The following is a 14,561-nucleotide window of genomic DNA, read 5'->3' as shown; positions in this document are numbered from 1 at the left end:
AGCTCACCAAGTCTGGACTGAAAATGGAAACTGCTGCTGATACATTTTTGTCATTTAAAGTTAATCTTATCAGGCAATTATTTTCATGCACATATGCATATTTGATATTCTGATATCTGTTTTTTTCTTTTCTTTCTTTTCTGAAGCACTGTATAGCTAGTGTTTATGTAATACTCCAAACTTCTACCCAATGGACAGTCAACAATACCAGCCATATACCCAAGATCTCGTTTTGCAAATGAAAGAACATTTACAACAAAGTCAGTGTAGGGATTAAATCTTACAGCAGCTTGGCCAATCATGGAATTAACTTTTATCATGACAAGAAAAAACTCAGGACTGCTTTAGAAAGTGACTGCAGCATAGGGGTTGTGTGAGTAGCAGGCCAGTGGAGCTGGCTGAGCAGATGTGATTGATGCCGTTTCTGTGTTCGGAATGAGCCTTCGCAGCATGACACTATGTGGTGGGGTAGGCCAGGTGCTGCAATGCACCAGTTGCAGTTGGTACGGTTCAGGTTTAACTTTGCCTCTTTCTTCCCTCTTTTTAGCAGCATTAACACAAGAGACTGTACACAAAGTCCAAGTAAAATATTCAATATTTTACCTTATGTATTGTACAGTTGACACTTATTTAAACATTTTAAGTACATTTTTGGGAGGATATTCTGCAAGGCCTACATTTGATTATCAGAAATTAAGCAGACAGAAAATTCACAAAATAAATTAACCAAGTTGGTTATTTGGTGTTTACGGTTACTCATGTTTGTCAGCAGTACTTCTTTCAAACATGGGTGTGCCACCTACTACATGTACATTTATGCATGGTAAGTATTTTGTTTTGCTGATGCTGCATTTAGTAAAATGTACCAGCTCCAAGCCCCACCTCTGGTAAAATTTTTATGCAAATTGGTGCATAAATGTATAAGTAATTCTGCTGACAAACTATCAGATACTCAGAGAAAGCATATCATCCATCTATGCTTGCAGTTTTAACAAAAGTGAAGCTGAGTTTCACCAAATTCAGTGGGATCTGATCTTCTTTATCATTGCTCATATTCCCAAGTTTCACAATTTAACTTGGTGGTTTTTGTGTAGATTTTCTGATAAAACAAAAAGCAACAATGACTGAATTCCCAGTTTGTTCTTCAGATATCAGGTCAAGTTTTAAGTACAGCTAGCTGATAGTGAGGCTATTTTATAATCTTTTGGCCAAAGTGGGATGCTGCTTAGGTTTACTAGGTGCTGGCCATGCTTCTGTGGCAGCAACTATTCTTGCTCACCTGATCCAATTAAAGGCTACATGTTGAACACTTTAATTGGATTTAAAAGCAAAAAGGAAAGCTAAAGTCAGAAAGTGGTCAGCAGGGTTTAAGATCCTGCAACAGTGGACAAAGATTTTTGCTTGTCATTACAACATTGCCAGCTGACCTGGATAAATAAAGGTAACCGAGCAAAGTTTCAGTCACAAGACATGTTGGGTTTGAGAGATGGATGGTGAAGATCACTAAAGTAGCGTTTTCTCAGCTTACTCTTCATGGGCTTTTCTGAGATCTTCCTATATCCAGCTCATGTCCTCAGTTCCTAACAAACTGTGGATAATGTACTGAGCCACTGCCACAGATGTCTCAGTCCTCTAAATATTCCCTTGTGGACACTGTGGATTTTCTCTGCACTAATTGCATTAACTGCAGTCTTGTCACAGCTCAACTACATTGAATGAGAATGAAGACACTAGAAAATGTGGGCTTACGTCTTCACCTGCCTTATAGTAAACTGAACCACCACATTAGCCACACTAGCAGGCCAATAAAAAAAGAGAAGCATGGGAAAAGAAGAGAAGGAGGTTCAAAGAGCCAAATAAAGCTCAGTGGGAGTAGAGCAGTGGCACACAGCTCTAGAGGGGAAGCCTCTAGAGGAGGGATCAATGCCACCAAGTGTCGTAATGAGTTTGGATGCAGGCCAGATGTCAGGATTATTGCTTGTGTCAGCCAACAGACAGACTGGTGGAACAATAGTCACAAGGGGGTATGTATTTTGGACAAAGTGCCCAGTGGGGAAAAACTGGGCCCAGAAGCCTTGGCCAAGTCATGCTAGTCTTCCCCTGTCTGCCTTTGTGGCGCTTAATGAGCGCTATATGTTACAGAGACCCAATAAAGCAAGACAAATCCCAGTTCAAACACATTTGCACTAAACGAAAGCATGTTAAAGTTTGTCATAAAAAAATAAAAAGCAATGATTACTAGGTGCAACTAACTTCTAACACTCATTTCTAGTGAGTGTGTCAGTGTCTGTAGGACTGAGCAATGCAAGAAGATTTAAAAAGGGGAAAAAAATAAATCTGCAGATTTCTGAGACCTTGGATGATAATGGATTAGCTAAGTAGATGCAGAGGTGGTGGGGGTGGAATAATTATTCCTGATATGACTGTCAACAGAAGAAAGATTAAAGTGATCTAATGACAGCAATGACAGGAACAATGATGACCAGATAGCTAAGCTTAGCTCACAGACCACCGGTCAGGTTTAAATATCAAACAACACACACAGTTGTTTTTGTCACTCTTTGGCTAAGACTAAAGCTGTTATTAAAATATCATTAAAAACGTAAGTGCTATATTTTATCATAATTTCTATCACTCAGTGCCTATAACGTCTTTGATCACAAAATGATCAGCCAAATGAATCCATAATTCTTCAGGTCAGCCCATCAATCAATCCCCCAAGTGAACAACACATTCAGTCCAGTGTAACTGAGACACAGAACAAGAATTGATGAGCTTGAGACATTGCTGGTCAATAAAATGTAAATGAAAAGGCATGTGACCTAGCCTGAAACTGGCTCCCACAAAATGTATTCAATAATAACAAGGTAGGTGGGGGTAGGTAGATTAGAGCTGCTGATGCTGATTCAATGCAAGTGAACGAAACACAGCCAAACCACAGAGTGAAGTTAAACCGCAGCAGTGACTGTGCTTCACTCAAAATAGAAAATATTTAAGGTTGTCAAGTGACTTTTGCTTCTGTGGAAATGTTTCAAATACAGATCTTCAGATAATAAGTGGCTAAAAAGGAAGCACGAAGACTTCAGCATTATCAGAGTGCTGCTTAAAGTTGTTTACCATTTTTATAAGTCTCAAATTAGTCCTAAACAGCTCTACAGTCAATCATCTTCATCTCACGACCAAGTGAGTCTGATGTGCCATGTATATCTGCTCATCGCCACCACAGAAGGATCTCTGTATGATTCATTCATGCCAGATAAATATTTCAGTAGACTGAGCAGCCAGCCTATTCATGGGAATCAAAGTCCTAAAGATGAAAGCCCCCTACCTAGTTACAACCATTTGTGAATGGAAAGAAGGGCTGAAGAGGACTGCAGATACTGCCTCAATCTAAGCAACATCCATAAGTCGCTTATCAGATCACAATGCTGTAACCAGCACTCACAACAACAACAGGGCAGCTGTAGAATTAATCCCCCTCCTTGTGTGGCTCTGTCTGGCTCCTCATAGGCTCAGGCAGACCACAGTGGGACGGACAGTCCAGGGACAACACAGGCAGCTGGGGCTTGCAGTGACATCACAGGGCAGGCCTGGTTGAGCTTAACGAGGGATCTGGAGGAAGAGAAACCTTTCCACTGTGTGTGACTTTGAGTGATCAAAGGCAAGGACGTATGGCATGCAAGTCAAAGGTCTGAAATCAGGAAATGGACCATATAAATGTCAGTCACGCTATCATCTTCATCAGGACCAAATCAACTGCATACAACTAATGTTCTGACACACAAAAAAGTATGAGCTCTTTTTGTGTGGCGTCCTGAGGCTTTGCAAAATGTAGACCTCAGCTTGCCAACATGCTAAAAATAATCATGTTAGTATGAAAATACTAAAAAGATCTTTGCATAGCTAGTTAGCATGCTAACAGATGCTAATTAGCAGAAAACAAACAACCTAAAAGAAAAAGGTCAGAAAGCTCAGGTTTCTTAGTTTTTTTTTGTGTCTGGCTATAAATCAGGTATTTCAAAACCTAGTGAGGAGTACTTTCTGACATTACTGACTGCCTGTGAAATCTGACTGCATATCTGAAACAGAATTTCAAGTGTGCTCAGAAATTGTGACAAACGTTTAGAACTAAAATCTGCTCTGAACTGCTGCACCTCATTCTTTACAGGGGCCCTTTGTTATCTGGATATATGAGAACACAAATGTAAGTCACTTCAACTGTAATATAGTCATTTCAAGACTCAATTTTGAGAGCTTTGTCTGATTAAGCTCCAAATAAATAAACGAAAATAAAATGCATATTTAGTAATGTACTAAAGCTTCTGTAAATCAGCATTTTTTAACAGGTGATTTACCGACAACCACACATTCATTCTTAGGATATCTAACAGTTATAAGGTTAGATTAGTTGTGTATGCTAGGTTGTTTTTCCTGACTGAATCGTTTTTTTAAGGCATACCTCAAAAGATACATAATACAGATGACTGTTTATTCAGACTGCACGAGATGTCTTGTACACTGCCATGACAGCAAAACAAATGAAACTCGAAACACTAAGGGATCAAGTAAAAAGCATGAACATACCAAACATTCAGGGTCAGCGTCAAGCATGACTATGTGGTTGAAAAGACTGACCTAAGTCTTCAAAACAATTCTTATTACAACTTTACATTTTATATATCATACAAATGTTCAATGAGCAATTGTATTTTCTAGGATTTTTTTCATTGATACAATTACAGGATATCCATTTAATTGATCAAACTGATAAAAAAAAAAAAAAGCTTACTTAGTGAAATTTTTAGAAATAAAAGGCAAATAATCAACATCCAAAATTCAGGATCAAGATGTATATGGGGCAAAACACTTAAGGACAGATGCACTCATTTCCATCACATGCGGTCTATAAATAGCTGTAATACCCAAATGACTGAGGATGATAATTAATCCACATCAGTTTTTCAGGGATGCCATTTGGCCTGATGCATCACATTTGATGTGCCGGTTAAATAAGTAAAATCAGCATCTCTATCAGCCAAAGCTACAAGTTACACGTTTATACAACACATGCATCTTTCTTAAATCCATAAAAGGAAACAATTATGTGGATTCAATCCTCGTCATATCAACCATAGGTCTCAATCTTGAGAGTAGGTCATTATTTAGTATCATTTAAGCTATGGCTTTTACTGCAGGAGGAGAATGGGGTGACTTCATGTCTTGTTAGCATCGCCATCTACAGAATATGACCAATATCTGCTATGTATTACGGAATTATAAATAGGAAATTTATGATTAAGCTTTTTTTAATATATCTTCCAATGAATGTTCCTTTAGTTATCCACCATGTCTGAACTGCTTCTAGATTAATATTTACTTAGTATGACTCAGAATTTCAGGTACTCTCTAAGAAAACTGTTTAAGAATCATCTTGACAGAAATGTAAACAACAGTTTACATTTCTGTAAAATGTGTTTTTGGACCAAGCCAGCTATCTATAGAAGCAGCACTATGACCTAGTTGAGCATAAATCAAGCCAAGACAGGATCAGGGTCATAAAATTCACTCTCTTGGGGGTGGGGTGGGGGGGGCTCAAGGACAGCAAGAGTGTAATCTTCCACACCATTGATGGTGTAGCTTTCCTGTGAAGTGGCTGCTGACACCTCCATCTGACCTCGTCATCCCACTGTGACACAGGCATATTGACTGCCTCCTGGCATACGCAGGATCACAGTGTCCAAGTGTGTCCACATCATACATGTAAACCACCGAAAAATCTATAATGGAATACCAGATATAGTATAGATAGCTTCATTTCAATGTCTTAAATGATCTATTTTAGAAAATAATATGACAACTGACTTAATGTACAACTAGTAAAGGAGTATAATCTGTGCATCACTGTTCACCTTAGAAAGCGGCTCAATTTTATGAGATACAGGAGCTCATGATCATAAAGTGAATCCATTTAGCAGCCCCCAAGAAACATTTTGTTGAATTTAGTTTTTACAGACCAATCGGCTCCCAGTATTGGCATCTACATATGGTTTTAGGTATGATGTCGTTAAACAATAATCATTCCTAAAGATCAGTTCTATCAGAAATGGAGAGCAACACTGAACACTTTCATGCTGTTGACATGAGTGGCTTTGCAAAAAATTTGAATTTACCAACTGGACGTACTCCCTCTGATTCACTGAAGCTAGTCTGTCACAATGGTGACAGATGGATTGTTCATCAGATCAAGTGTTGTGTTTTTACTTCTTTGCCTTTTTTCCAAATACTTGAAAATGACCTTCCAGATGATTTTGTGAACTAAAGCGTCTCATAAACATTTCTGAGGATCTTTAGCTTACCAACAGATTAGAGAATCCAATCAGCTCCAGGGGATGGATAGTTCATAGACTCAATCAACAATTCAGGACATTAAGACATTAAAGCCTCTCAACTCAGAGCAGCACAATTAGTCTCAAGCTTACTTTCATAAACAATTAGCTAATGTATAAGTGAAGTCGTTGCTTGCTTAATCTGGTTGTAATAGCAAAACAGACATTTATAGTTTTCTGAGCTCCTTCATCTTCCCAAACTAAGTACAGTTTATTACATATACACAATGTATGTTTAGAAGCTGTAAGGGTTTCTAAAAGGTCAATACAACAATGCCTATTGTCTAATACTGAAACAACCTCTGTGTCTCTGCATTAGAAGAACTATAGATATATTATCTTAGCAGCAGTCTCTTTGGACACATTCACAGGCACCTTCCCCATCTCCCATCCTTGTTTGCCTTGCAGACAGAGAAGACTCACTGAGGTGAGGGAAATTGAGTATCCGAAGAGACACATATTAGACTGGCTGCAGGTTAGTGATGAAGGCAGGACATGAAGTGGAAAATAAAGAAGAGGAGATGCCCCATGCCTGCACATAGAGCAAAGGCCCAAGGGGACTTGATATGACACACCAGCGGCCCCAGACAGGGGATTTAGTGGCGTGTTGGGCTTTTGTGCTACATTATTATCAGCCAGTGATCCGCCAGGCACATGGGCAGCTCTGGATCTCTTCAGAAGGGAGCAATCTACCCCCCCTCCAGTCTCCCTCCCCATGCTGTTACCACTATTCAGACAGACTGAGGCTTAGCTGGTGTTATTGAAATGCTACAGGGGGAACATCCTGCTTCACTTGTGCTTGAAAAAAAAAAACCTTGAGAATGACAGAAAGGTAGAGGTACAGTGCTTAAAGAAAAGGCAGGCTGTTTTGCATCTCACAGAACCAGTATGTTTGGAGTAGGAAAAAAAACACCTATTATGTGATACAGCTGGCACAAAGACAAGCATTTGGTCTGTACGTGGATTCATCCTTAGACAGGTTTACCTTCCTTTTTCCATCTTTAGTGTAAACTGTGAGAGAGGATTTTCCCTGTCTGCAGATAAGCATGCAAGATAAAATGGTAAACTGGATGCTTGTTGCTATCTGTCTAATCTCACCTTGTGTGGCTTCTGTCTATCAGCTTTACCATCAAGACAATGGAGGCAGGTATCAAGCACCTTCCACCAATCATGGAAATTTGTACTGGAGAGATCAGTATTATAAGGGTTTCCTTTATCTCTGCTGGAAAAGACAGCATCACACACTTAACAAGCTGATAGCTTCCGACTTTACCTTCATTCCAAGTGTATGAGATAAGGTTATTTTTAAAAATACATTTAGCCAATGTTGGATGTTTCAACATCATAGCAAAGAAAAATGACAGAGTGGAGTGGCACATGGTGACCAAGACTTTGGGAGTGTGGCATGGAGAGCTGATGGACAGGCTGCTGATGGATTAGGTGGTAAGCCTGGAAGAGGGCTGCCCTTTCTAGATGGAAGCCTGCCTGATGCACTGTAGTGATTAAAATATCAAACTGAAGGGTGGGGAGAGTACTTAGGCTCTCATAAAAAAAATATTCAAAAGAAGTGCTTGCAGTACAGGAGTAATTGAGCAAAATAAGGAACAAAGACGTGGAACCAGGTGGCTGCAGAGTTGGTCCTGTGAGAGTATCATAGGTCATCAACCCAGAAGCACGAGTTGAACAAATTTACCATTCAGAAAGATGTTTGAAAATAAATCACAAGATTCTTATTTTCACTGAAGTACAGGGAAAAGAGGGTGTGCACAAGAAATGCTGAATTGTTTGCTCTTAGTAACCTAAAAAAAAGTGGAGTTAGTGTGACAGCAATAGCTGCTGCATAATTTATGTGTTCACTCTTCTGGCTGCAGGAGCTGCATCTGTCAACAATTTTAGAGAAAATCTATAATATTTAATTATTTAAATTTCTACCAGCTTATGACCTTCTGTGGAATAACGCCAAATTTCTGTTGAGGGGCACAGATAAGATGATAAAACCAAGTCACACATAACTACCACTAACTCAAGCTACTTTTAACAAGAAGATATGAATCTCCTTTGTGACCTGCAATAAATAAATAAATAAACTCAGACAATGCTTCTATTGGAAACCCAAACGTGGGTTATAACCTAAAGGAGAGACCAACACACAGGAACGTCTCTGTAAATGTTGACAACATAACTCACTGCAGATGTTTTCTAAAACTTTTACTGAGAGAACATGACTGGAAGAATAATGCACAATGTCATTCTTCAAAACTTTTAACATGCAGGTTGCAGCTCAGAGGTTTTCATTTTCCACTGCAAAGGAGATTTCTAAAAACATTAACACAGAGATAGAGAAAGACGAGAAGAAAGGTACTTGATTTTATCAGGCCTATAAAAAAAAATATCCAGGGACTCTAGCAACATGAATAGTCTTCAGAATTACCCATGGTGGTGAGGAACACAGCCTACCTCCACTGTCATCAATTCTCTATCTCTGGTCTATCTCAGCACAAGCAGACTTTGTGGTGGCCTTGTTCTGCTCTACAGCCTCAGTGATCTTTGCATGGCCACACGTGAACCAGTTTTCCAAGTGTTGCGGGTTCTGGTCAGAACAGCCCTCTAGCTTACAGCACATTTCATAGGCCAAGAATATATTTGGTTTTTGACCTCTTGCTCAAGCAGGCAGCACTATCTCTCTGCAGGCATAACAGTTCACACACTACCCTATGTACTATGTCTGTAACTGGAGGATTCCACTGGGGGGGAATTTGCTTTTAATAACATGCAAGTTATTAAAAGCAAATACATGCCCTGTTTTAGAGAGCTGAACAATGGCTACCTTCGCCAGCTGCAGTCCAACATGGAGAAGTAGTAATCTCCATCTTCAATCTCCTCATTTGCAGCTCAGACATACAAGTCTGAGCAATTTATCATCCCAGATGGTTCGCATGACAACTGTTAACTACATCAGCTTCTATTTACTGACTGCTGTCTTGGTTAGAGTGTCGTTGAGCAAACTGGTTGACACTGGCTCAATATAGATTTTGACAGATATGTACTTCGTCCATCTACTTAGAATATGCATTTCCTTTACCAAAAGGTGCATACAGAGGATTTTACATGTAGTTCTATAGAACAAACCACTCTGTGTAACAGGTTAGTAGCACACCTTTACAAGTAGATCAGTATATAGTATACACAGTGCTTCATTCTTTCAAAAAAATTGGTAAATATACTTAAAAACCATAAAATGGAGCTGTATGAAATTCAAAATTACAGCCATAGCAATGGGTTATTTGACTTATTTAAGAAATAAATCATTTATAATCATGGAGGGGAGAAAGATGCTTAATGTCAAACTCTCCAGAAATCTTATGGAAAACAGTAGATAGTCTATATGACAGTCGTTATTTTGGCCATTATTACTAGCCTTATATTCTGCTGCAACATAATCCATGAACGGTTCATAAAACATATTTTCCTTGATGCATCTGTCGCTGTGTGTGTTTTTACACCATCAGATCATTTTGAAAAAAAATCCACTGACTCTTAGATGGTTTCATTTATGTCACTGAAAAGATCACTTTATCCTTCTATAATCAAATCACCGCTAATATTGGTAATAACAAAAAGCGTTGGACAGGATCCAGAGTCAGATGTTCTCACTCAACTGAATCAGGGGTTATCAGCCCATTCACATGGGACAGTGGGCTGTCATAATTTATCCAATCCCATCCAACTGGATACCAGTCCGCCATTAGACCTCAAATCCTCAGCATTATTTTGCATTTAAACTGTGACACTGATCAAAACAACAATGAAAATGCTGCTTCTCGTTCCCAATGGACCTTAAAACTTTGATTATTGAATACAAAAGCTAACACAGTCTTTTCTTTTTTTGCTACCCTGGTTGGTATGAACGTTGCTACGTGCATGGCATATTCCAAATCTGTTTTTGCCCGTCTGCCGACAATGGGCTACATTCCATTTTAAATAACCCTCAGGCACAGTATTAGGAGTTTATGGGCTTTGTTTATGTCTATTTTCTATGTATATTTCAATAATATAAAGGAGGTTTTCATTCTCTTTTTTGTTTTTACAATTATTAACATATTACTACAAAATCATAATCAATATTTGATTATACGAGTCTTTATAGATCACATCCCTCATCAAAACCTGCTTTACTTTCATTTATTAAATCAAACTGGACTTGGTGCATTGAATTAAAACCCCAGAGGTGCATCATTTAATTACTTATGCACAAGCATATATTGAAAATGTTTTATGTCTAGTTTAAAAACTAAATTCTGTTGCCTTCTGAAAATAGTTCTTACATTCTAATTTCACTTCAAAAAAACTTTTTTTTCCCCCCACATTACTTCTCGAGAGTTGTTGAAATGACTATGGATGGGTACATTTAGGATAGTCTGTGATGACCCAACCTTGACCCATTGGGCTGTGTGCTGACCCTAAATCCAGCATTTTTGGCCTTGTTTCAAGTGTATGACTTCCTAGATGGTGAATAATATTATTAATATTGAAGGAAAAAAAAAAAAGCCTAATTTTATATACTAGGTCTTGCACGTGCTCTCTGAAAAAAGGGGCATTGAAGGTCTTTGTCAATGAGATTAAAACATTAAAACTTTGGCTTTCACTAAATACATTGGAAATGTCTTCATCTGGAGAATAACATGTCAGTATGAACTCTCAACATGGCTCTTTTGAAAACTGACCTTTGGAGTCTCATAATTTAACAACAAAAAGGCCTAAAGACATGGGACCAACTGTTATAGAGAGCTCTTGGCCTGAGCAGTAACGTAACTCATGTGTTACACCTACCTACTGGGGATGCTGTCAAATATAGATAAAATACATCTACACCCATTTAACAATTAACATAGATTATTAAGGTCTAAATTCATAGTTGCGTTCACAGTCCCTTTAACCCCCCGATATGTTGTGAATTCAATATTTACAACTTTGAACTTGATGAAATGCTCCTATTATGCAAGAGCTACAAGTCCCTATAGCAGCGCCATGCAGCTGAAAACAAATCTGCTATGATTGTAGGGTTTTTGACCTTCTTGGGAGGGCGGGGCAGGAGAAACACTGCCTTATCTACAACATTATGAGTTACCCAACAAAATTAACAGGCAGTACATATATTAATAACAATACATATTATAACAATGCATATATTTAAAAAAAGAAGGCATATCCATATTCACTTTAAGAGAGCAGGCAACTTTATTTAGTGGCCAAATAATATACTTAACAGCAATAGGTCAGAATGAGATATTAGACTAGGCCTGTTGTTATAAATCAAACCTGAGCCATGCAAAAAATAAATAAATAAATAAAAATTACAAACCGCAGAAGCACAGTACATTTTCTGTGGGCAGAAACAGAAACTGCAGCAAGCATCATAAATAATAGGAAATGATACCAATTGCTGTGGATAAATCCTGCCCCTGTCCTGAGAGGTCAGAGGTCAGGGTCAGCCATTACACAGTGACGTGGGGGATTTAAAGACTTCATAAACAAACTCCAATAGACTGTGCACTTGCAGCCAGTTGCAAGCCTGCATGCACACAGCCTTCGGTGCTTTCCTGGATAAACAAACACACCTTAAAATCCAAATCTACTAAGCACTATTCAAAGCATTAAAGAAAACAGATCCTCTTTTGAGCATTTGAATCACCTGAGTAATGTGTCCACATCCTCCTTCTCTGGCAAACAGAACAGAAATGCAGTAGAAAGTTGCTCATGCAGTGATGAAGTGAGGGTCCCAGCTGAGTTACAGTAGCTGTATAATCAGACTCCGACCCACACTGTTGTAGATGCCATGTCCCCGAACAGCTGTCAGTAGCTACAGTAAATTAACATCAACTTCACCTGTGTTATCAGATGATGGTAGGGGGCTGGACATGGCTGCCTCAGTCTTGATGGGTGCTAGGTTCAGCAGGGTCAGGTCCATCTTAAACTAGTTTCAGTTTCAAGGTGCAGAAATCAGTAACACAGCATTAGTCTTAGAAACCATGTCTGCTGAGGTAATGATGGTTACATACTTACCTTTAATTGTAGATTTTTTTTTTAATATTAACATTACATACATAAAAACAGAAGTCGTGTATTGTCCATACGAGCTATTTTCCCGGAGACTCTTGTAAAACTTCCAAGCCTTCACGCTTGTTTGGCAACCATTAAAAAACTCTAGCTAGCAAGTTTTCCACTAACAGAAAGCTGTAGGTCGGCTTTTTTGCATTAACAAGGAAATACTCGTACAATGATGCAAACACTGCAAAAGGCTCTCAGAGACATAAAACCGATTTAAAATTGTTTCGACATACCTTCTGCCCGGGTACGAAGATCAGACATCGTTCTCTGGACGGGTGGCATCTCTCCACGCCGAGCCGGGCGAGGGCACCTGTCAAGCGGCCGGGGCTTGCTCTATCTGCACCCTTTGGCTGCTGCGGCTGCTACTTCTCAACCGTCAAAGAATTTCAAAACAACGGGTGAATTTCAGCGGAGGAGCCTCTGTCATGCGGGCTGGACTGCTACGTGCTCACTGCCAGTGACAGATTAAGGCGAGATAAAACCAACTTTCATTTGGTTGCTGTGACAGAAGCATGGTGAGGAGCCCGTAGCCTCACGGATCCCCACAGCATCCCAGTACCACAAGGCGAAATAAGAAAACGTTTGACGGCTTGGGTATAGCGGGAGTGGACACGGATTTACCATAAACTGAAGTGAGGGGGACGGTGCCGCTTCAACATTACGGACCGTACCACATGCAGCCGCAGCGGGAGGGGTTGACAAAACAAATAACCGTCAATTCCCCATGGTTTTTAGTAAATTAAATCATCTTCAGAGCTTCTTTTTTCACACGACTCAAAAAGAACTATGAATGATATTTTAATCAGCATGGACCTTAAAATTTAAAATAGATTTCTTTTAATCGTCCAAGAAATTTTTGTTTAGTGTGAACACCTCCCCCCTCTGCGGTAGCTGCTCACATGTTGGGAGTTGGCTTATCACTACTGAATTGTGTTTTCTTGCAATCTGGATAATAATGTCTTAATGGAAACTGCAGTCAGTACATAATACCGTCCACTATTTAAAGAACTGATATGCATTATATAATGTTTATTAGATTTATTTTACATGCAAGGAAAATACACATACTACACATACTGTTGCTTTATGTTGCAGTATGTACTTCATATATTCTGTTTAAAATAACAAAATGGCAGCATGAAACTGGAAGAATATTTTAGCATCTTATATACAGCTGACATAGAAGTTAAAAGATGCATCATTAGTTATATTTCAGAATCAGCATTTGTATTATTCTAAATATAGTTATAATGCAAACAATATTTAACTGGTACAACATGTTTATTATATATTTATTTTATAATATCTAAATATAATTATTTTAAGTAGTAATCAGTGTAGTACCTTCACTACAAAAGCAGGGTTTTATGAAGCAATTAGGAGTTTATTATTGTAATTTTTTCCTTTACAAAGCAACAAGTGATAATTTCTCATATCTATGGAGACTTTGACAGATCGTGTGGTTTTCTATATTTAACTTCTTTTGCTGAAAAGAAAATTGCCTGGTCTTGCACACTTCATTCAGAAATGTTTGATGATTTAACTAAATGAATCAAGTGATCAATCTTGGCCATAGAAAGTAGTTCAAGTCTTGAAAATCTTGAACTCAGACATAATTAGAAGCAAGCCATGCAGTGGCAGACCTGGATAGATACTGACCACAACAATGGAATTAAGCAGTTGTAAGCTGACACTAGTATCAGTCACTGTGTTATTATGTGATTATTGTCTCGAGACAAGCTCAGCAAAAGATCTAATCCACAAGTGACTTACTCAAGCCCACAGTTTCTTTCATGCCCCTCATCAGTGTGTCACTTTCCTATCATGAATCTGCTCTAACATGGACTCTCGGTGAACTGAATCAGAGGCATTAAAGAAATCTACATGCAAATATAAAAAGGAAAGCAATGCCACCTTTGCAGCCCACATGCTGTGCGTTGCTTTGTGTTCTCAATCTCACTGCAGCTGAAATGCAAATCACAGCACAGACAACATTTGTACAGCAGCAGCACCACTGCAGTTGCCTGAGAGAACTGCAGACACACAGCTGGCTAGAGTATTTTTGCA

General features: G+C 38.8%; 1 protein-coding gene across 7 annotated transcripts in view; it reads right to left on the bottom strand.

Moving 5' to 3' along the window:
- The window catches only part of atp8a1 (ATPase phospholipid transporting 8A1), a 95,050-nt gene extending 81,925 nt beyond the window's left edge, over window positions 1-13,125 (bottom strand). For 6 of the 7 annotated variants that reach the window (XM_041989935.1, XM_041989938.1, XM_041989941.1 and 3 more), the window contains exons 1-2: window positions 12,728-13,125; window positions 12,273-12,360 (exon numbers count right to left, since the gene is read on the bottom strand). In XM_041989935.1, coding sequence (XP_041845869.1) covers window positions 12,273-12,354 — 82 coding nt within the window. In that variant the 5' untranslated portion in view covers window positions 12,355-12,360; window positions 12,728-13,125. The remainder of the gene's footprint in view (window positions 1-12,272; window positions 12,361-12,727) is intronic. The other variant, XM_041989939.1, reaches the window with a different exon arrangement.
- Between the last annotated feature and the right edge of the window lie 1,436 nt (window positions 13,126-14,561).

Source organism: Melanotaenia boesemani, chromosome 7 (genome assembly GCF_017639745.1).
Source record: "Melanotaenia boesemani isolate fMelBoe1 chromosome 7, fMelBoe1.pri, whole genome shotgun sequence".
NCBI classification, from domain to species: Eukaryota; Metazoa; Chordata; class Actinopteri; order Atheriniformes; family Melanotaeniidae; genus Melanotaenia; species Melanotaenia boesemani.
Note: the sequence above shows the minus strand (reverse complement) of the source record. Positions and strands in the feature narration are given on the sequence as shown.